The sequence below is a fragment of the Rhinolophus hipposideros genome (genome assembly GCF_964194185.1).
Source record: "Rhinolophus hipposideros genome assembly, chromosome: 2".
Taxonomy (NCBI): domain Eukaryota; kingdom Metazoa; phylum Chordata; class Mammalia; order Chiroptera; family Rhinolophidae; genus Rhinolophus; species Rhinolophus hipposideros.
The window spans coordinates 64,651,810-64,673,159 of record NC_138048.1 but is presented as its reverse complement, the minus strand read 5'-3'; the positions used below and the strand labels follow the sequence as shown (position 1 = coordinate 64,673,159).

At 35.7% G+C, this 21,350-nt stretch overlaps 2 protein-coding genes across 13 annotated transcripts in view; one reads left to right on the top strand and one right to left on the bottom strand.

The window, feature by feature from the left end:
• Window positions 1-8,329, top strand: part of FXR1 (FMR1 autosomal homolog 1) — a 54,497-nt gene extending 46,168 nt beyond the window's left edge. For 3 of the 10 annotated variants that reach the window (XM_081025383.1, XM_081025381.1, XM_081025385.1), the window contains 5 exons: window positions 81-284; window positions 2,091-2,291; window positions 2,990-3,070; window positions 6,447-6,538; window positions 7,284-8,329. In XM_081025383.1, coding sequence (XP_080881509.1) covers window positions 81-284; window positions 2,091-2,291; window positions 2,990-3,070; window positions 6,447-6,538; window positions 7,284-7,454 — 749 coding nt within the window. In that variant the 3' untranslated portion in view covers window positions 7,455-8,329. The remainder of the gene's footprint in view (window positions 1-80; window positions 285-2,090; window positions 2,292-2,989; window positions 3,071-6,446; window positions 6,539-7,283) is intronic. The other 7 variants (XM_081025390.1, XM_081025382.1, XM_081025388.1 and 4 more) reach the window with 3 other exon arrangements.
• On the bottom strand, window positions 1,722-20,013 carry DNAJC19 (DnaJ heat shock protein family (Hsp40) member C19). 3 transcript variants are annotated; one of them, XM_081025510.1, is made up of 7 exons: window positions 19,831-20,013; window positions 18,998-19,049; window positions 18,850-18,923; window positions 17,762-17,841; window positions 17,151-17,221; window positions 15,761-15,838; window positions 1,722-3,085 (listed from the first exon to the last, which is right to left on the bottom strand). In XM_081025510.1, the coding sequence occupies exons 1-6, from the start codon at window positions 19,831-19,833 to the stop codon at window positions 15,768-15,770; spliced, it is 351 nt and encodes a 116-aa protein (XP_080881636.1). In that variant the 5' UTR covers window positions 19,834-20,013; the 3' UTR covers window positions 1,722-3,085; window positions 15,761-15,767. The 3 variants fall into 3 exon arrangements, with proteins under 3 accessions (XP_080881636.1, XP_080881637.1, XP_080881635.1); XM_081025511.1 differs by having other exon boundaries at window positions 1,856-3,085; window positions 15,767-15,838; XM_081025509.1 differs by lacking the exon at window positions 1,722-3,085 and having other exon boundaries at window positions 9,281-15,838.
• Window positions 20,014-21,350: the final 1,337 nt, after the last annotated feature.

The window sequence follows — 21,350 nt, the reverse complement described above, 5'->3', positions numbered from 1 at the left end:
TTTGCAGGAAGTAATTTTGAAAAATTTGGCTCTTTTTAAAATAGGAGTCTAACTTTGTTTATGTTATCTTCTTTCCCAAGGTACAAATTCTGAGCTGTCTAACCCCTCTGAAACAGAATCTGAGCGTAAAGATGAGCTGAGTGATTGGTCATTGGCAGGAGAAGATGATCGAGAGAACCGACATCAGCGTGACAGTAGGAGACGCCCAGGAGGAAGAGGCAGAAGTGTTTCAGGGGGTCGAGGTCGTGGTGGACCACGTGGTGGCAAATCCTCCATCAGTTCTGGTAGTCTTTTATATACTATGTCAGCATCCTTTCTTTGTAAACAGTGTAACTTTATACAAGTTAATTCATTTCCCAGGACCACCCATTTTTGGATGTTTCTCTTACTGTCTGAGAAAAATAGAACATACAGCAACATGAGGAAAAGCTCTGTAGAGTGTTTATCAGTGAAGGTTTAGCTAGAATGTTCAGGTCAGAAAAACTTTAGTTGGCTAAGTTTCTATGTTCAGATGTTTATCCCTTCAATTTTGGAGGGCTTAATATAATTGGAATGTTCTCTCCCTCTGCTCCCCCAGAATTTGTGGGTATTTTGGTCCAGAGAATTCTCATGCTTAGAAAGTTCTAAATACCTTTTTATACTGAATATTAAATATTAACTGAAAAGCGTTCTTTGCTACAATTTGAGAATGGGAAATTTGTGAAATCAACGTAAAATTTTTTTATTGTTTGAAGAATCGGGTTATAGAGAAGAATGTTTACAAGAATGAAATTTGAGGTGTACAAGCAACTTTCTACTTTTTTTGTTTTGTTTTAAAAAATTTTAAACTAATGGAGTTGTTGAAGTTGCCAGAATGTTCTTGCTTAGCATAATGGGCTAAGGGGAGGATTGTCAATGATAGGTGGACTAGATTATATCAGGGATGTAACCTTAATATATCATTAAGAAAACCACTCTTTTCATGGAAGTTCTATAGTATTTTAAATGTTATAGAACATATGTGTATATATAAATAAATAAATATATAAATATATAAATATATATATATATATATATCAATCAAACATATTTACAAATTAGGGAAAAACTGGAACAAAATCACAAAATTTAGGGACTTTTTAAAAGGTACTCTAGTTCCAGTGAAATTCTTTGAGCCCTTAAGTTTAGTTTTACAGGCTTTCAGGGAAATAGTTTTCATATTAGTAGTATATTGCTAAGTGTTATCAAGGTTTATAAAATTATAGTGTGCTGAATTGCAAAATAAATGTACTTAGTGTTTATGATTAATGGATAAACTTAGTGTCTTTTGCAAAGATGCTAGCTTGCTAGCTGTTACCAAAGGAAACTTAGAAAGGAAAATTCGTGATTAGGTGAATTTCTTCTATAATTTGATTGGTGGAGGCAATAAATGCACATAGGTAAGATGGGCATTTTTTTTCTTAAAATTGTATCTTAAAACTTTTCCTTTCCCACCCTCACCCCACCTTACTTCATCTTCACTCTTTGTTTCTGGAGATGGGAATACCAGTCAACATTCATTTCCACATTTTCCTATAACCAGTTAGAATTTCAACTTTTCCAGTTTGCTTTTTTGTGTAGATTTGTTTTGATTGCTTCATTTCATAGTAACATTTCTGGTAAGTCATGGAGTGAAGGTGTTGAGTATTGTTTGGAAATAGCCCATTAATATTAGCAGAAAGAAGCAGGGGACAAAAGTTCTTAGAATTAATTCATATAGCTGAATATTTCGCCTTTTATTTCTCTAACATCTGGGCAGGATTAGCTAGGAATGTGAATGTCAAAAATAGCATATATTATTTTCTAACATTTTCAAACAAGTCAGAGAGACATAATTGGAAGCTGAGGTGTCTGCTCATCATCATCTTTAATATTTCATTGCCATTTAAAGTTTTTTCATGTTATTTTCCAGGTAAAATAGTGATACAGAAAATATTTGAAGACAATATGTTTTTATTGGGGGAAAATTGAAGTTTCTCTATCATTAATTGGTATAGTTCAATATAGATCAAACATTCCTAATAATTTCAGCTCTCTTAAACGAATATTTCTTGCCTCTGACATGCGTATAGTGCTCAAAGATCCAGACAGCAATCCATACAGCTTACTTGATAATACAGAATCAGATCAGACTGCAGACACTGACGCCAGCGAATCTCATCACAGTACTAACCGTCGTAGGCGGTCTCGTAGACGAAGGACTGATGAAGATGCTGTTCTGATGGATGGAATGACTGAATCTGATACAGCTTCAGTTAATGAAAATGGGCTAGGTATGTAAGCACTTAGGGAAAAGATATATATTGTATAGTACTGTTAATGTATGACACTTTTTTCAAAAAAAACAAAACAAAACCCAAACATACGCAATTCTCAAGTTGAATTTTTTAGTGCTTACTTCAAACAAAGTAGATCGCTCTGTCTTAAATGTCTAGTTCTTAAGAATTGTATAGCCAAATTATTTGAAACTGCAAGGGTTTATTTCAAGTGCCCTTTGATGCCATTACATCAATACAAATATTCAGACTGCAGGGCACTTAATATTATTGTTCCTAAACCAAAATTGGGCTTTCATCTTCTTTAAAAATTATTATAAATGATGCTAGTGAAGGTATGTATATTGAGTAGGCATTAATTTCCAAAGGGCTAAAAATGTCATTAACTTGGGTAAAAACTAAACTGCATTAAAGAGGAAAACTTTATCTTTGAATGATGATAAAGTAAGTCTCAGAGTTTGTTTATAGTCAATTAAAACCCTCTTAATTTCCAGATGATAATTCCATTTTTTATCTATTTGGAATGCTTAAAACTACAAGTATATTTTTCCTGTCAGTATGTGTGTTTTATCTTCTCTGTTTAACTAAAAGGCTCTCTTTCCCTTCCTTAAATCTTTGAAGGAAAGAAGTTTTTATTTGTTTTTTTTATTGTTTTTGTCAGAATAGTTCATGGATGGTAAATTTTGCAATTACAGATGATAGTGAAAAAAAACCCCAGCGACGCAATCGTAGCCGCAGGCGTCGTTTCAGGGGTCAGGCAGAAGATAGACAGCCAGGTAACTTGAGTGGACCTGTTGACAACACCAGGTCATAAGCATGAAAAAATATGTCATGTGTGCATATACATTCAAGATGTGCATTGCATAAATTGTTTACTCAACTAATAAGACTACTATTAAGAAAATGCATTCTTCCTTCACACCCTAAATGTTTAGTAACCTGTCTAATTGAACTAATGTGTGTCTCAATTTTTTTACATGGAAATACTGTTGAGAAGACCATTATTTTGTCCACTTGGCAGATTCTTCACACTTGAATTGGGGCCTGCCATCCCAGAGATTATGTTGTAGATTGTGATTGAGGTTGATTGGCAAAACTGGGCAGCTTTTGCATGGTGCCTGCTTACTCTGTCTGCATTCAGCACCTCATTTTTGTGGGAATTGTAGTGATACCCACAGGAAAAAAAAAAGTACAAATGAGAAAAATACTTGAAAGTGTCTTTTTCCTAATAAGAGGAATGCATGTTATGTTTCTTATTGTAGAGTGATGCCTTTTCCCTACACCTACTAACGATTCAAATTAATAGTACTTACTTAGTTTTAGAATGTTAATTTTTAAGTAGTCATAATTTTTAGTAACTTCAAAGAAACTTGTTTGCTGTGTCTATATTATTTTGAACATAATTCCATTTCCTGTGTACAGAGAATCACATGTATATTCACAATGAAGAAATTGTGTGCACCAGAAATAAACCCCTTTTAAACTATTCCATTTTTGCATTTTTTCCAAAGCAAATTCTTTCACGTGTTTTCCCCAAATAAAGAATGTAAATTCCAGTATCTTTAGTATTTTAAGTTTACTGGTTATAGAGACACTTGGGAAAACCATTTCAGGGTATTAGCTACCTTTCTTGAAAAAATCTCATGTTTTAAAGACAGGTGTAAATTTAAAAGGAATTAAACATTGTCTATTTTTGTCTATTTTCCCTTCTCCTTTTCCCTCTCTCTTTAGTGTTAGAAATATATTTTAGATCAAGAGATTGTATTTATTTTGTTTTTTGAAGCTGGCACAGCAATAAATATAATCTCTGGCCATACTTTATAACTAGGAACATTCAAGCTGTCAATATGGGCCTAACAAAGAGGATAAATTACAGTGTAATTTATTAACTAGATGGACAGTGGTTTATTTCTAAGTCAACAGACATAAAAGGAATAATATTAATATAATGTGTTTGTTAAAGAAGAGGTAGCGCGATTTCTGCATGATATTAATTGAAACCCTCCTAATTTGTAGTTTTTCAGTAACTTGTGTTCCATATCACATTTATTTCTATTTTACTCTGTTCTTTGGGATTACTGCTTTTCATCTTGCTCCTCATCTTCCCCAGCCTGTTCTCCTACTTCCCACAAAAAAAAAATACCCAAGATAGGATAGGTTGAACAAGCACATCATTTTTTTCCTTGCCCCCGACAGCAGCCTCTATGTAAAGAATAACAACATTCTCTTAAATACACAGTCATTTAATTCTCTTTTGCTCAAAATCTCTTGTCCTTGATATAAATTAAGCAATGAATATTTATTGGACTTAGAATGTGACAGTATACTGGTGTCCAAAAGACTGGCTATAAGCAGATTATTTTTTTTTTGAATCAGCTGAGGTGGTTTTTGATTTTACCTCCCCTTGAGGAGGGGAGGGGCACTGGTAAGTTTTTACCTTTCTAGCTAAGTGCCTTTTAATTTAATTGATAAACTATATCAAAGTATATGATTCTGTACATAGTGGATGAAGCGTTCTAAGAATTGTCACATACTCAAATTTAGCAGTATGTCTGTCTGTGTAGCAGGGTTTCCAAGGAGATGAGTTCTTCCAGATGTCACTGAGGGCTAAACTATGGAAACATTGAATTTATTAAAGTGCTCCCCAAACTAGAATCATTCCTAGAATGGTTATGCCACTGCATAATGTAGACCTAATAATGAAGTGGATTTGATAGTATCCCCCTCCCCAATTTTGGAAACCACTATTAAATATATTTATAAATCCATTAACAGCTAATTTAAATGATTTTTAAAATCTCTAAAATGAGCAGTACACTGAGTTTCTTATAATTTGGAAGAGGCAGTTTTAGACACGAAATATTTAGTGGTGTTTCTAATGAATGATGTTTATTAGTTCTGAATTGTTCCTTTAGATGTTAAAAAAGATTCATTTAATAGTTCTAAAGTTCCTGGATCTTACAAAAGTGTTTACATGTTAATTCATGATTAAGAAAAATCAATTGCAAATATATTAAGCTTCATATTATATCAAAATGATTTATTTTCGTATAATTTGAACCTGATGGGCCAATTCTCCCCATACCTAGTGACTTAATTTGAAATTTACTTGAACTTTCATTCTTTACATAATTAACTTGTTCCCATAATTTAAAATACATTGTATTTGATATAATCAGGGATTTTTCTTTACCAATTTCTGATAAAAAAAAATTCTTTGAAAGAAAGAGGGTGATTATTTTGATATTTCCTCAAACCAGTGAATTCTAAACTGCAAGTCCTAGAAGAGAAAGGAATGAGATATGAAGTGAGGCCAGTCTAGAGTACCTACCTGTAGACCAGTGGTCTTTTGTTGTAGGCTGGCAGTACTTGGGTTAATATTTTGCCCTGTTACTACTGCCATCCACTCACTTCCTTGCAAACACAACACAACACTCACAAACACAACACTCTAATCAGTCCCTCAAAAGACTGAATGGCAAAGTGGGGAGGGAGTGGTTAGTGAATTCTTGGCCCTTTTCACCACCACGATCAATGTCCACATTCTTAGGGTGGTATTCTGTCATCTTTAGTTTGCTTGTAGTTTTTTATTGTAGATTACTCAGAATGGTTTCTAGTGTGGAATGTTAAAAAGGAACCATAAAATATCACTCTTGGATTTCTTAATTGTACTATTTTTCAAAACTAAAAACAGAATACTTGAATTAATCTTTTATATCTTTGATTGAAATTTTCAAATTGAAGTTTACCACTCTTAAGATTTACACCAAATTCGCCCCATTTTTCCCCCACTAATAATTGTGAACTCTGGGCTTACAATGCTGCATTTCCTATTCTTGGTTGTGGATTTCTGTATTAAATTTATGCCACAGCCGTAGACTCAACCAGAAGCAAATGGCTGGATTCTTGTGAAAGAGGACTTGAATTTAGGTTTCCTCGATCTCCAGCTTAAATTTTTTTTATTGTCATCACTAAGTCAAAGGCACATTTTTCAAACTTTGTTTTTGGTTGGAGGTGGTACCCAGCTTAAGAAAATTTTGAAATTGGGTAACCCACCGTTAGTTTACTTTAAAAGTAAAATTACTCATTATCCATAAATAAACTTTAGAAATATTTTTTCAACACCTGTAATTTTTTTCTCATCTTCAACAGTCACAGTTGCAGATTATATTTCTAGAGCTGAGTCTCAGAGCAGACAAAGAAACCTCCCAAGGGAAACTTTGGCTAAAAACAAGAAAGAAATGGTAAGGAGAATTTAACCTGTAGGTTTTGTTGCTTTTTTTCTTTTTCTTTTTTTTTTTTTTTTGGTATGGTTTAGCTTTATTTTTACTTCTTAACTTTCTGTATGATCACTTGTTTCCCCAACTAGACGAGTAATATTTTAAAGACTACTCTGGAGTTTGTTGTTGACCCGCAGGTAGCTGAAGAAATGCATGTTTGAGCCTGAAATACTTTTCCTAAAATAGCATTTGCAAAATTTAGTCTGCCCAAAGATACTGGGTATAGAAACTGTTGCTTTATTTGGGGAGCAGTAGGCTAGATAGATACGTCTTCCCAATGATGGATATAGACCTTTAAGTTTCACTTATTTTAAATGTTTTAAAGGATTTGATATGTAAATGTGAGTTTAAAAAAAAGGTGAGTAAAGTAGGTGATTATTTGTTTAACTTAGGGTATTAACTGTTTATATCTTTTACATGGTGAACTATCCAGTGGTTAAAATAAAATTAGGTACAAGTTTTCAGTAAACAAATGCAGATTCTTCCTGTGGTTTAGGCACTGCTAGGTACTAGAGACTATTGAAGGACCCAAAGAAGTGGAGTACATTGATATTTATTTTGAATTTTAAGAATGTTTGAATTATTTGAGCCATTGTGGTACATGAAACTAAAATTATTTATTAGCTAATTAATGTTTACATAGCTATTTTCCTCCTCAGCTATAGATTTCATTTATAAAGAAGTTGAAAAAGTTGTCTCCCTTTGGCAGGCAAAAGATGTGATTGAAGAGCATGGTCCTTCAGAAAAGGCAATAAATGGCCCAACTAGTGCTTCTGGCGATGAAATTTCTAAGCTACAGCGTACTCCAGGAGAAGAAAAGATTAATACCTTAAAAGAAGAAAACACTCAAGAAGCAGCAGTCCTGAATGGTGTTTCATAAACTGAAGAAGTTCCTAGTTTACAGTTCTTTTACATTACATTTTACAATAGTGCTTGTACAAGCTTGCCAAAGATAGAATATGGATCGCCAGTCTTTACATCGCACTTTCAGTTCCTCCATTTGGAATTCAGAAAGGGGAGGGATCCTGAAGAAATCATATGTTAAACATACTTTGACACCTACTGTGTTATAAAATATATCATCAGATGTGCCTTGAGAATAGTATATGTAACATTAAAAAAGTTGCTGGCTATAGGAAATGTTATTTTGTTTTCAAAATATGGCAGAGATGGGGGGAGGTGGGTGGGGTGGGATCCCTGAGGTAATATTCTTTATGAAAGCATTAGCTGCTTTTGTTACATTTTTAATAATATGCAACCACTTCTTCACCTGAGGAAAACTAGAGTGAAATGCAGTCTAAAATATTTTGCACTGAATTGTAATTTCTTCAATAGTTTAGTCTGGAAACTGGTCTGTTTTAATGTGTTTTTAAAATGCTGTATGTAGAAGAAAATCTGCAGACCACTGGAATACATTTGTTAAAACTCATCTGCAGGGACACTGGGTGATATTGGCAGTGACTGTTCTACATTGAGGCTTTGTTTGGTTTATTTATTAAAGTGTACAGTATTTAAAAATCAAACATAGCTTTAGTTAAAACACTAAGCTGAATTAGTCATGTCCATTCAGACATAACCTGAACTACTGAAAAGATCAATTTCCAGAAGGTTTATTCTGTATAAACTACATGTTAGTCTTCAGTAGAGTATACTTTTCCTTTTCTTACTTTTTTTTTTTCCTTTTTTCGATTTTGGTTGTTTGATGTGCAATATGTTTTTGTATGCAGGTAGTAAATAAACTTTGATCTTCCAGTTGCTGATTTTTAACTTTCTACTTTTTATACCAACTGTTGCAAAGTAGTTGGAGCTACTTAGAGGCCTAGAATAGTATCCTGATTGCTTTCTAAAAAGCATTTATACTTACTCATAAATAGTACTAAACTATTGGTCAGTTAATCATTTTGTAATGAATCTGAAATCTTAGTACTTAAAATTTAGTCTGTTAGAATGACTTAGGGAATTGATCATACATTTGATATTAGGAAAGTCTTTGTAACAAAATTTTAATCAAAGGCAACTTTTGGAAGGCAGTGGAGTAAAATCTAGAATTTTACTCTTGCCTTTGATTATTAAAATTTTTTATTGGGAAGTATGAGCAATTTTAAAGTATGGAATCGGCTAGTGATTGGCTTTTTGATTCTCAAGGAAATAATTTTGAAGGTTCTCACAGTAATGATTATATATTTTAGCCTAATGGCTTAATTTTAGAAAGATATTTTCAGTTTTCTAAAAAGTAACAATAATACAATTTATGCAGCTAATTGTGAGGTTATATAAAATAACTGGCTCTATAAGAGGGTTTGGCTCCACGATATTGTATAGACCACTGAGCAAAAGAAAGAGCCCTTTCTGTCATTTGGTGTCTTGGTGTGTTTTTTATGTGCATAATTTCTGTTAATTTATGTGCATAAAATGTTAAGTGATTTTAATTTATAATGACTGAAGGAAAACTCAGGGTATAGTAAAAAATATAGTAATTGCCAGGTCAGTGTACATAACCCTAGCCCTCAGATTTATTATTGCTGAAGTTAAGATGTGGTGGTATTAAATGCTTGTGCATAAAACTCTAATAGAATTCTTAAGTAATCTGTGTTGTGAAAGTGCATTACGTGCACCTTGAATAACAATATCAAGTAATTTTCATATCCTGATTTTTAAAAATTTACCCACAAACGTATTTTTATCCATCAAAGTTAGAAACAAGTAAAATAGTTGGTCTTTTTATTCTTAGTTCTTTTCAGTAATAGGTTTACAGATCATAAGGTATGAGAATAATGTTCATTACTCCTGAAATTCGTGAATATGGTATAAAGAAAAATATTTTTTTCACGTAGAACAGATTCACTAAACTTCTTCCATAAACATTGTTTCAATGAGAAAGACAATTCTTAAAAAGTGGGTGTAGCCCAAGCAGTTCATTAGACTAGAACTAATAACCATATTCTAGGAAATAAGTATTAAGATTCATTATTTACAAATGACTAAACCCAATGTTCTATCCTTTAAAGAAATATAGGCTCTTTTGGGAGTAAATAGTACATGTTCAGATTCAGAAGTGAAAAGCCCACTCCCCAAAGATAATCGTTGGTTCGGGTAACCTTCCAAACTTATTCTGAGGGATGCATCTTCAGTCTTACATTAGTTAGATGTTACTATGGGAGAACTTGCCAGTACACATTAAACAAAGACACTCAAGCAAAACAAATCTAAAGGTCTTGTGCAACTCAAATATTGAGTCAGCATACATAATGTGAGATGATACATGGAATCTGAACTAAATCCTGGAATAGGAGTTGAGGTTGCGTTGGGGCAAAAGAGGTCTGCTTTTCCTGAAACTTGGAAAGCCTTGAATTCTTGGATTTGGCATCACTTTTTTTAAGCTTTCAGTGGGCCTAAAACTGGTGAGTCTGTTGACAGGTCAGTCACCGTTGGTAAAATTATAGTAGGGATACAGAGAAATCTTAAGTAGTGAGTTATTTTTATATGGAGTTGAGAAATAGTAACATCAAACTGGTGAGTTCATGAAAACAGACATTAGGACAAGTTTGAGGGAAGTTGCTTAAATGTAACTTTTTAAAAAGAAAGTACAGGTATATGTAGGCAAGCAAAATAACTGAACGGAAGCACTAAGCTAGTGAGGCAAAAGTAGCTGGTATTTTGCTCCTATATTCTGGATCTCCATTCTGTGGCTGAGATCCATCACCTTCATGTTAATAGTATTTTTGTAGCTGTGAGTTTAATGTTTAACCTGAGAAGGGTCTGTTGCAAAGTTGGCATGTTAACTGAATGTTGCAGTTAGATTGGGAAATAGTACTATTTGTGTCTTCTACAAATAGATTTATATTTTTTTGAAGTTGAAACCAACTAGATATTCTCGTAGGCTGTGCCTACAATGAGCTCAGTCTACTAAGGACAGATGAATGGAAAACTGACTATAATGCAGTAAGTCCTATGTCAGATGATTGGTTATTGGAAATGAGAGTAAAAGAAAATTACTTGGATTTTCTTAGAAGAAAAGCAAAACACTTGGATTTTTTAGGCTTCAAGGAACTTGGATTTGAACTGGATCTATGGGTTTGGCAAAATTACTAAAGGCCAAAAAAGGATGCTTGTAAAGTCCCAATCTTACTATCTTCACTATTATGGTTTGACTCCTCTCTACCGTTTTATAAGGATATCCGGTATAGTGTATTGGCTGCGTGCTTGAATGCATAGTAGTCACTTAGAACCCATGATTAACATTTGGGTGTTATTTCAAGAACTGTTGCAATAAATCAGTAATTGCAATTTGCTGTAAACCTTTGGCAAGTGATGGTAATTCGAAACTGCACTCAACTACTGGTTGAAAATAAGTCAATTATGTTGAACTACAGGAGATTGCCAATAGTTGACCATTTTTGATCCACAAAAATGGCAATTTCCTATGGTTCAACTTGATACATTTTTTAAGTACATTTTTAAGTATAATAATTTACTTTGAAAACCCAGGTCAAAGGTCTAATCCAGAAAAACCCAAACTACTGGATGAGGGAGTTACATATAATAAGGAAATACAAATTTTGTTTTTTAAAAGGGTTTTATCAGTGGATCACTCAAGTCAGATTTATCTGTTACTATTTCATGTACTAAAGTAAGGTGCGTAATAATGCTCCTGGATAAACTATAATGCAGCTTTTTATAAAAAAGATTTCCATTAGTCTGTTTGCTTGCCTATTGAGAATGTGAAAAGATGTTTATAGGTGTAAGTACAGAATTGGGAGTTACTATCTTCCGACTTTTTCTGTATTCCATTTCATCTCAAGAGGTCTGGACTCTGATCTAAAGACCTTTCCAATATTAATGTAACTTGAGTCTATTTGTACATGGGACCCTGGGTAACAACCATATTCCCAAGTACTCAACAGTTAGTATGTGAATTAAAATGTTTGTTTTATATATGTATCCATCCCAGACATTTCCAACTACGCCATATGTAATCTAAAGGATATCAAAAGCAAGGGCAAAATTATTTTTCACTGACATTCTCAGTTTTGAAGCCCCATTATTTGTGTTTCAGGGATTGGTATGTATTCAGGGGCGGGGGATTTAGAGATATTTTCTGAATGTTTTGTACCCTTTTTACTTTATTGTCAAATGTAACTGCTCATTTTCTAATTTAGAGACTTTATTACAAAAAATTTCCCATAGTTTTCTACATGACTCATTTTATACTTAATTGTTGCAGTTCCAGTTTTCAACTTGCTGTTTGCAGGTTGTAAAGAAAAAATGTCACTTAAACATTATTTGAAATCCCATTAATTGAAACTACTAAGGTAACAGCAAGTGTTAAATGCACCAGATTATAACTTAACACTAGATACGTCTTCCTCACTGGGTCAGGTAACACTGGATAGAAGCTCTTCCTGTATTTTGTTGCTAAGGCAACAGTTGGTTCCAAGCAGATACTACAGCACTCTAAACAATGTCAACACAAAGCAGAGCTTATGTCATTTTCCTGGTACTCAAGATTACCCTCAATCCAGGATTCTTTATGTAACCAAAAAAGCTAGCGTTCTAGTGTTTTTCACTTTACCTCAAATTTACAGATTTTTTTTTCCTATATTTTGTCCTTTGAAGTTTTTGAGCCAGTTTCTAAATTTTCATTGGAATTAACGTGCTTGATGGGGGATAATTTATGCTCAGTAAAATGTGATCTCCCTGCACAATTCGGAACTGCAACAAAACAACTTATAGGTCATTATCAACAGATGCCTTAAATTCTCATTGAAACTAGAACTCAGTATTCCAGCCTAAAGTGTTGAAATTTAAGACTTAACTCCAAACGAAGCATTCTGCCTAGTTTCTTTAAAATACTTCTGGTGCAAGATTTTAAAATAGGGCACACATTTTCAGTATGTTGCATTTAGTATACTGAATGATGGTATTCCCATCTTTTTTTGCTTAAAATTCTTAAAGGGTGGGAAAAGGTTTAACTTCAAGGACCACTTATTACTGGTCAAACCAGCACTTTCACCAAACTAGCAACGTCGCCAGTTTTTATAAGTAGTGAGGACTCAAGAGCAATGTCAAACCAGAGATTGGGTTTCATCAAACCAGCAAAGCAGTTTTTATAAAGCAGTGTATGACTCATCTAATGTCAACCCAGAGGCCCAGTGAAGGCAAAGGGGCTAGGTAGGGAAATTAAACCCCCAGTATGCCAAATTATAAACAAATGTAATAAATTGGAGACCCCTAGGGCTTACAGTTTCACTAGCTGTGTAACCTCAAATGATTTGCTCTGGCTTTGTTTCCCTGTCCATAAACAATTTTCAAGTTGGCCATTATTTTTACTTTTAACAGACGAAGCAGAGCCCTAAGCACTCAGATAGCTTGCTCCGAGTTCCCTGGCTATTGCAAGAAGTTTGACTTGAAACCAGCATCTCCTATTCCCTAGTGTTGTGTTCAACAATACTTCTCTCCCCTTTTCAAAGTATCTGTAAGCACCAACTGACAAAAAGGCCCCAAGCTAGATATGTAACTACAAGTACTAGACTGCAGTACAACCAAGGAAAACATCTGGGTTATCCGATTTGTGAAAGGTACCACAATGCAGAGGTTAACAGAACAGAACTTGGGTTTGAGAAAGATCAGCCTTGTCACCTAGCATGCTGCTTAGGGCAAGTTACTAAGCCTCACTCAACTTCAGTTTCCGTACTGAATAATAGCTACTACTGAGATACAGTAGGTCCTCAATTAACATTTTGTTCAATGTCATTACATTATAATGATGAGATGCCTCAGGAACTCAGCTCTTGTTTATATCAATAGCCTATGGTATAACTGGTTTTGTTACATGTCATTTCACTTAAAGTTGCAAAACCTCAAGACGTTAAGTGAGGACTTTACAGGAAAAATGCTTAACAATGCTGGCACACTGTAAGTAGTTAATAAATGTTAACATTAGACATCAAGTATTTTGTTTGAAAATACCATTAAAAAGATACTTTTTTACAGATCATAACTTGCATCAGTTACCCACTAAGCCCTCACATAGATGACCTTTTTCACCAAGAAAAATGGTAGGTTTACCTAATAGCCATCAATGAAATGGATTCTTCTACTTGAAAAAGGTAAGCCTAGAGGAAACAAAACTGATTGCTATCAAAGAAAAATCTGCTATTTCGCTTAATACTACAGTGGTTTCCATTGTCTTAATACTCTTCAAACAGGTATGCTATTTACATTAAACACTCAAAAATACTTTCACCCACTACCTGAAGTTTCCCTTTTTATAATTAATGCTTGGTTGCCTATCAGCATATTATAACACTTTATATTTGTCTTTGAAGCTCAGTTTTGCTTTTAAGTTTTAATTGATACTATCATCTTTTTAATTACAGCTCTTGTTCATAGAAACATTTTATTAATCCAAAGGACTGAAATAAAAGGTCAGAAAGCCAAAATATAGCTGGTCCTCATTATTAGATTCCTTATTTGCAAATTCACCTCCTCACTGAAATTTATTTGTAACCCCTAAATCAACATTTGTGGTGCTTTTTTTGGTCATTTGTGGACATGCAGAGTGGTGAAAATTTTGAGTCATCTGATGCCCACAAAGTGATGCTCTGCTTTGTTTTCATACTGTAAATGTAAACAAGTATCCTTTCATGATCCATTTAGTGACAAGTTTTTCAATTTTTGTGGTTTTTACTGGTGATTTCCCTGTTTAAGATGGCCCCCAATCTTAGTGAAGTGCTGCTAATATTCCCAAACTTGAGAAGGCTGTAATGTGCGGGCATGAGTTACTGATGTTGGCTGAGTTCAATGTTGAGGAATCAACACGATGTCTCAAATAAGGGTTCTTTAAACAGAAATACACATAATACATGACTATATACTGATGGGCTTACAAAAACGTTGTGACTCACGTAAAGCTGTATTTCCCCTAGGAACAATGGTTCACTGGCTGCTAATTGAGTGTTCTCAGTGACTTTATAAAACTACTTCGAATAACAAAAAGCAACTGTACCTTTATACTCCCTTCCCCCTGGAAATAACTAAAGATGGATCCTACACAAAAGTCATGGCTACTTTACGGCTCATCACATTCTAAACCTTAACAAATGGGCTTGACCAAATTTTAAACAAGGAAACAGGATGGGAAATCAAGAGCAGATACACCCCAACTTTGAAATGCCCCCAAACACATTCCAACACTAAATATGACCACCACCATTATTCTGACCTCGAAGGTCTCTGTTCTCCATTAATAACAAAGAACTTGAATAAAGTTTAGATGATAGGTACGTAGTATAATCTTAAAGCTAAAACACAGTAAGTACTCCTGCTGAAGACCACAGACTAGCAATTTACTGTGGGTGTTTTATACAAGTCCTTTGGTTAAGATCCTTACTTAATGTTAGACCAATAGTAAGCCATTGTCCCCCTAAGTGTCATTAAAATATATCAATGTATAAATTCTCAGAGTTCAAGCTAAATTTTTTGATAACTGAGGGCATTTCAGTTTATTGTGTTTAAGCTAGGTCATAACAAATGCAAAACTTTTGATTATGTAAAAAAATAATTTATAAATGGTCAGTTTCTTTCAGGAGCTAGCTGAATACAATATAAATACTTTCTTGATTAAAAACAAGACCTGTACTCAGATCTTTTATCAGTTTTTAACGTATGAAACCTGAATTTTGTTGGTGATATATACATAACCTAGATCAATTTTCTTGTGGCAAAGTTGTGGCTCAATTCACTTTTTAAGTTCAGTGTTCCAAGCAGCTGGGCCAGTTCTCTGTACCTTGACAGTCTTTCCTCCCAACAAGATGAGTCCCTACTATATCCTGTGCTAATTCATTCCATCATAGTCATCACATTGTAGATAATGACCAGTTTACGTTTCCCACCCCACAGACTGTCATGTTTCCTTTGTCTTGAAGTAGGTACTAAATTACTTGCTAAATGAGTAATGAACAGTATTTCTATTCAAATGGCTATGTATGTATCCATAATAATTGAGCATTAATCTCCAAATATTCTATAATCTTATTTAAAATCCTCAAAGTTAAAACAAGAAACTTTTACCAAGGCTTTTAGTTTGTGCTTAATCATTTTTAAAATTTGTAGCTTTGAGGCATTTTATTATAAAAATCTTGTACTCATACACATAAACTAATAAGAACTTAAAATTCACCATACATTTACTTCATTTTTTAGCTTGACCTTCTAGTAAATCTTTAGCTTCATTGATTTTGGCTGCTATATAAGGAGATCCTCCTACAGGAAGAAAGAAAAAAGGAATAGTTATAATAGTTATAATATGGATTCTCAATTTATGCTTGGTGAAAAGCTATTATCTTGTTTCAAGGATCCCTGTGCTAATCTGAGGTGAGATTAGCAGCAATAGTATTCCAGTTTTTAAAAATAAACAACCCTGCAACTGGCTAACCAAATATATGACCACATATTTGACTGATGGGAAGTGAAGTAATTCTGAGGGAGATTTCCACAAAAATGGCACCTTTTAAAAAAGCTTTAACTGATGACAGGAGTAGTATTTTTTAAAAAACCCACAGACTTACATAACTGAACTACTGTAAGTTATCTATTCATGATAATTACAAGTCATAAATGAATATCGATTTATTGTAGTGTGTTATTTAGAAACCATGATATTGTCAGAGGCTTCTGAGCTTTGTTGGGAAGACCCCACTTTGCTTTAGATCCTTTTTCTGCCATTCATAGTTTTTCTCTTCCTGTTAACAATTGTCCCTTCACAGTGTCATCTACAGCTGCTTTCCTACCAGTCTTGGAGCAGTGATTCTCAAAGTGGTTCTCAGACCAGCATCAGTCAGATTAGTAGAAATGAAAATATAAGGGCTCCATCCTTTACTTGAATCAGAAGCCCTCCAGTTAATAAAAGCTAAATTTCACAAAAGAAGCTATGCAGTCAGACAGTAAACAATTACAATCCTGTTTAAACTCAAAACCCTCTCTTTCTTAATGAAAGGACTTTTAAGAAAAGTAAAAGGATTTGAGCACTGGAACATGGATTTTATGGTCTATATTTTGGTATTTCACGGAATTATTTCCTTTCAACACACTAAGGCTGCTTAGAAGTGTATCAGAAACTAATAAATACATCCTGTAGGTTTCTAACTAGGTAACATCTAGTACAAAGGTCTAAATGGAAAGGAAAATAATTACATTTTTAGTTTCGTTAAATGAAGTCAAACGTGTCCTTTAAGAATGTAGACCAAATTTCAATCCCCCCACCAAAGAGTAGGATTAGCAGTATTTGACTATTAGAAATAAAATTTTATCACAATTGTAGATATCGAAACATTGTTAATGCTTATCACTACTTCTAAATTATAGTACTTATTAGATACCTGCTCATTATTCTATAAATTTTTCATTCAATTCTTTTAAGACACCAAAAACGACAAATGGATCCAGGCTGGGAGAGTGTTCACACACAGATTTAGGCATTTTCCTTACTATAGCCAAAAATTAGATACAAAATCATTCTATTAATAACAATTACATAGTCACTTCAACAACATGTATTAACTAGTTTACTACTTACCCTTGTCTGGGTGATTTAAAAGCATAATTCGTCGATGAGCATCTCTTATTTTTCCTTTATTGGCAGTAGGGCTAATTTTAAAAGGAAAAGGTATTGTTTACTTCAGAATAGTACTCGATCACATAAAAAAATTGTACATAAAGGCTAGTTAAAGATGGGAAACTGGAGTAAGTCAACACAACAGTAAAAGCTGTTTAGAAACTTTTTCCCTAACATACAAGGAAGATGAATACTCTGAATCAGAACTAAACAGCTCCTTAGAAAAATAAAGAATTTTCAAACAAAATTTAATTGAACTTGATAATATTCATTACAACAGTCCTTTTATTGAAAAGGAAAATATGTTTAAGTATTTGGAAATTACAGAATTTCCCCACCAAAAATGTTAGTTATACAAACATTGAGTACTGTGATTATCTGTTACAAATATATCAATGAATTAAAAAGTGCTTCAGTGCCAATGTCCCTTCTCATTGGACTTTTGTAGGGAGAGTTTCAGTGTTAAAAATGTACATAATACAAATAACTCCCTCCTAATGAAAGGTCTTTCTTACATTTGCTGATAGCTCTAGAGTTGTAGAAAATACTAAAAATATTAGAAATTATTTTACCTCACACCTAAAATTAATGCTGCTTCTCGTTTTGTCATTTTGGGTTCAAACCCACCTCTGTAATAGCCACCACTGAAGGCCTGAAAGAGGAAATGCATTAAAAAGAAAAGATTAGAATAAGCTGCAAGTTGCGAAAAAATGTAAGTGTTCACAGAATTAGCAGAAAAACTAAGTCATTTCACACAACTTTAAGTGTAATTCCCATGGCATTTTACCTTTATAAGTGCAACAAATATTTTAATTACTAGATCAGTTTTTTCCCCCCTAAAAAACCTAAACTGTTTTGAAAATGCAAAAGAACAGTACCTAACGCTAGTTTTTCTGGGAGTGAAGGGAAGATTAATCCAGGTTAGCCACATTCTACATAAAAATTTGATCTCCTAGTATGACTATATGTTGTAGAACAAGAAGTGCCTAAAAAAATTTAGAGGTCGTTTGAAACAAGTGGTTCATGGGGGTTTAAGGCAACTACTAAAACAAGACTGATATATATGGGCAAAATCAGGCTATTAGGTCTTCTGATCTTGCCATGTCAGAAATCATATTGGTAAAGCCTACCATCCTGTTCTGTCACATTCAATCACAACAAAATAAACACTCAGCAGGCTGTCACAGCCATATTCATTCTGAACTGTGACCACAGAAGGTCTGAACATCACATCCAGTCACACTCTAGAGCCTAATGAACTGCAGTGCTACCTAAGCATGTTAGCCAGTTGCCAGGGCTAAGAATGGGTCACTTCAGATCCTTAGATCCCGTTGTGCCTGCGATGCAGGGTAGATGGGGGTGTGGGCAACAAGAATGTTGACAATGCTTAATAGTATGTGAACAATCAAGTGATACTAACTTTCCCAATCCTAGAATTGTTCAAGTCTCTACCCCAATTGTGTTGGACATAATGTGACTTTAGGGTAGCACTACTACAAAGTTCAGAACTTCTAAACCCTCCTTGTGGAAAGCAAGAGAAGGGGCCCAAAGCAATCACTTAGAATTTAAAGGATATTTGGAACTTTACCCTCTTCAACTGTAGTTATAAGCTTCATGTATAAGCAGCAAAGAATTAGCAAAAATGATTAGTAAGCCTTACAGATTTTGGTAGACTTTGAAAAACTTGTTTTACTTGAGGCTCCACATGCTTCATGGCTTGCAAAACATAACGACCTAAAAACAGAAGCAAGAGAATAATTACAAAGTTCCCAACGTCCCCTAGTTCCACCCCCAAACCACAAACCAACCTGCAAATCCTGCAGCAGCAATGGTCAGTCCAACTGCTACCACTGTACTGGCCTGGTAAGGGGAAGCAGAGGGAACGTTAACTTCAATAATTCCCCACCTTCCCTATCACACCCATTCTCCCATCCGAACTCATACCAAGTTTTATTTCCACGGAAGAAACAACTTTCTGAGGGAAAATACCCTGCCCAATGATCCTTTAAAACGACTGCAACTTTAATGTCCAATGCATTGTAAAGGTGCCGGAATTTCCCTATGGAAGAAAAGGATGATTTCCCTCCGTTTGAAAAAAAACCTCTCTTTAGCCTCGGAGCAAATGAAGTCATATTCAAGTTCAATCAAAGTAAGGGAAAGTGTCTGCGAGAAAAGGACCTGTTTACAGAGGGGTCCAAGCCTGATACCGCATTCGTCGGCTTAACCAGGAAAGTAGTTACCGGAGCACCTTCGGCACTGTCCCGCCTCACGATTACAAAACACGACAGAAGCACACACATGTTTCAAGAAGAGATGTGTCAGCAAGAGCCAAAGGCACGGACAGAGCAAAGCACGGGGAGTACGCTGAGGATGTGTCGGGGGAAGGCAGTTAGGAGCTCACGCGTTTCCACCAATGCCCGCGCGCCGCGGCCGGCGGCCCGGGGCTGGGGCCCCCCGCAGAAAGGCTGGGGAAGAACACGCAGGCCCGAGGCGGCTGGGCCAACAGCTTCGTGTCCCGGAGTGTGACTCCCCGAGGCCCCGCGGCCCCCGCCGGGTCACCCTGGCGGGACAGCCGAGGCCGAGGGCCGAGGTGGAAGCGCGGGCCTCAGTCTGTCCCCAGGACCCCGCACGCCGCACTCACCATGGCTCCGGCTCGGCTCCCCCGCCTCCACGGAGAGCGCGGCTCATCCCAGCCCACAGGCCGCAGCCACCGACTCCACGCCTTTACCAGACAGCCACGCGGACACTGCGAGCAGGGACACACCGTCCAGCCGCGGGCGCCCCAGGAAACCGGCAGTGGCGGCCGCAGTCTAGGCCGCAAAACTGTCGTAAAAGGGGACAGCCGAGCGGGAGGGAAGGTCGCTCAGGCCGCGGGCAGGTGCGGAGCGCGCCTTCGGATTGGTCGGTGGGCGGGCAGGTCGCCGCCTGCCAGGGCGCCCAGGTGGGGCTGTCAGGGTTTCGCCGTTCGCTGCTGAGACGAGGGTGCTTGGGGCCTCCCTCAGGGGAGGGTGTGGGTACGCGGGGGCGAGAGGAAATGCTGTGCAGCCTTACTCAGAACCTCCCTTTGGCATGTCTTTTGTTTATAATTGTCAAGGGCCGTGATGTCCTGAAACATGCCCTAACAGTTCCACCAGGCAGGAAACCCAACGGACAAACCACACTGCGTTTCAGCGGTTTGTCGGTAACATTCTTTGATTTGAACGAATTTGATTTAAATGTGTGACTGGACAGGACCTTGTGTGCACGTTTGGGGTTTTGTTTTATAGAATGGAATTAACACTTCAAAGACAGTTGATACTCTGATCATGGGATTTCACAATCCCCACAACTTAAAAATGCTATTTACAATTTCTCCACCTGTCCTAAAATAAAAAGTAAGATTTGGTTTTGCCCTTACATAAATGCTTGAGAAGATAAAAGTAACGGAGAGAATAGTGGAAGTTTTACAACGCAATGTTTGGATGAGCAAAATAAGTTTGGCATTACTTCCCACGTAGGTCTTACATAGTATTAGAAATATGTTTACATTGCAATGAAATTTTGCTTTCATGAGCTGATTGGTTTTTAGACAAATAGGCAAATTTGTTGGCTTTGTTTTCTTCATCTATAAAAAGATTCTGCATTTGTATTTCCAAGAGCTCTGCTTATCCTGAGATTTTTTTTTTTTAATTTTTATTGGGGAATATTGGAGAAGAGTGTGTTTTCCCAGGACCCATCAGCTCCAAGTCAAGTCTTCGTTTTCAGTCTAGTTGTGGAGGGTGCAGCTCACTGGCCCATGTGGGAATCCAACCGGTGACCTGGGTGTTTTGAGCACTGGGCTCTAACCAACTGAGCCAACCTGCCACCCGACCCTGAGATTTTTGTAATGTAATTTAATGTCAACAAATGATCCAACACTAAGACACTAATTTTTATTTAAGTGTACATCTTCCCTTTTTTTTTTTTGCCTCTCTTTTATCTAGCTTTAACCCAACAACTATAAAAGAAATACATGAAGCATAAGACCTTGGACCAAATTGACCAGAAACAAGCTCGACTGCTGCCTGTAAAAACTTACTATTGTGTGTTTTTTTTTTTTTTTTTTTGGTATGTACCAGCTATGGCATATGCAGTTTGCTTAAGGAACAGGTTACCATACAGAAGCCCAGCCCCAGGAAACCA

Coding starts and splice junctions, on each gene's coding strand:
- DNAJC19 (XM_081025510.1), bottom strand. Junction 17,842..18,849: donor TTCAAAGTCTACCAAAATCT/GTAAGGCTTACT, acceptor TTCCTCTTTCAG/GCCTTCAGTGGTGGCTATTA. Junction 17,222..17,761: donor GCATTAATTTTAGGTGTGAG/GTAAAATAATTT, acceptor TTTTAAAATTAG/CCCTACTGCCAATAAAGGAA.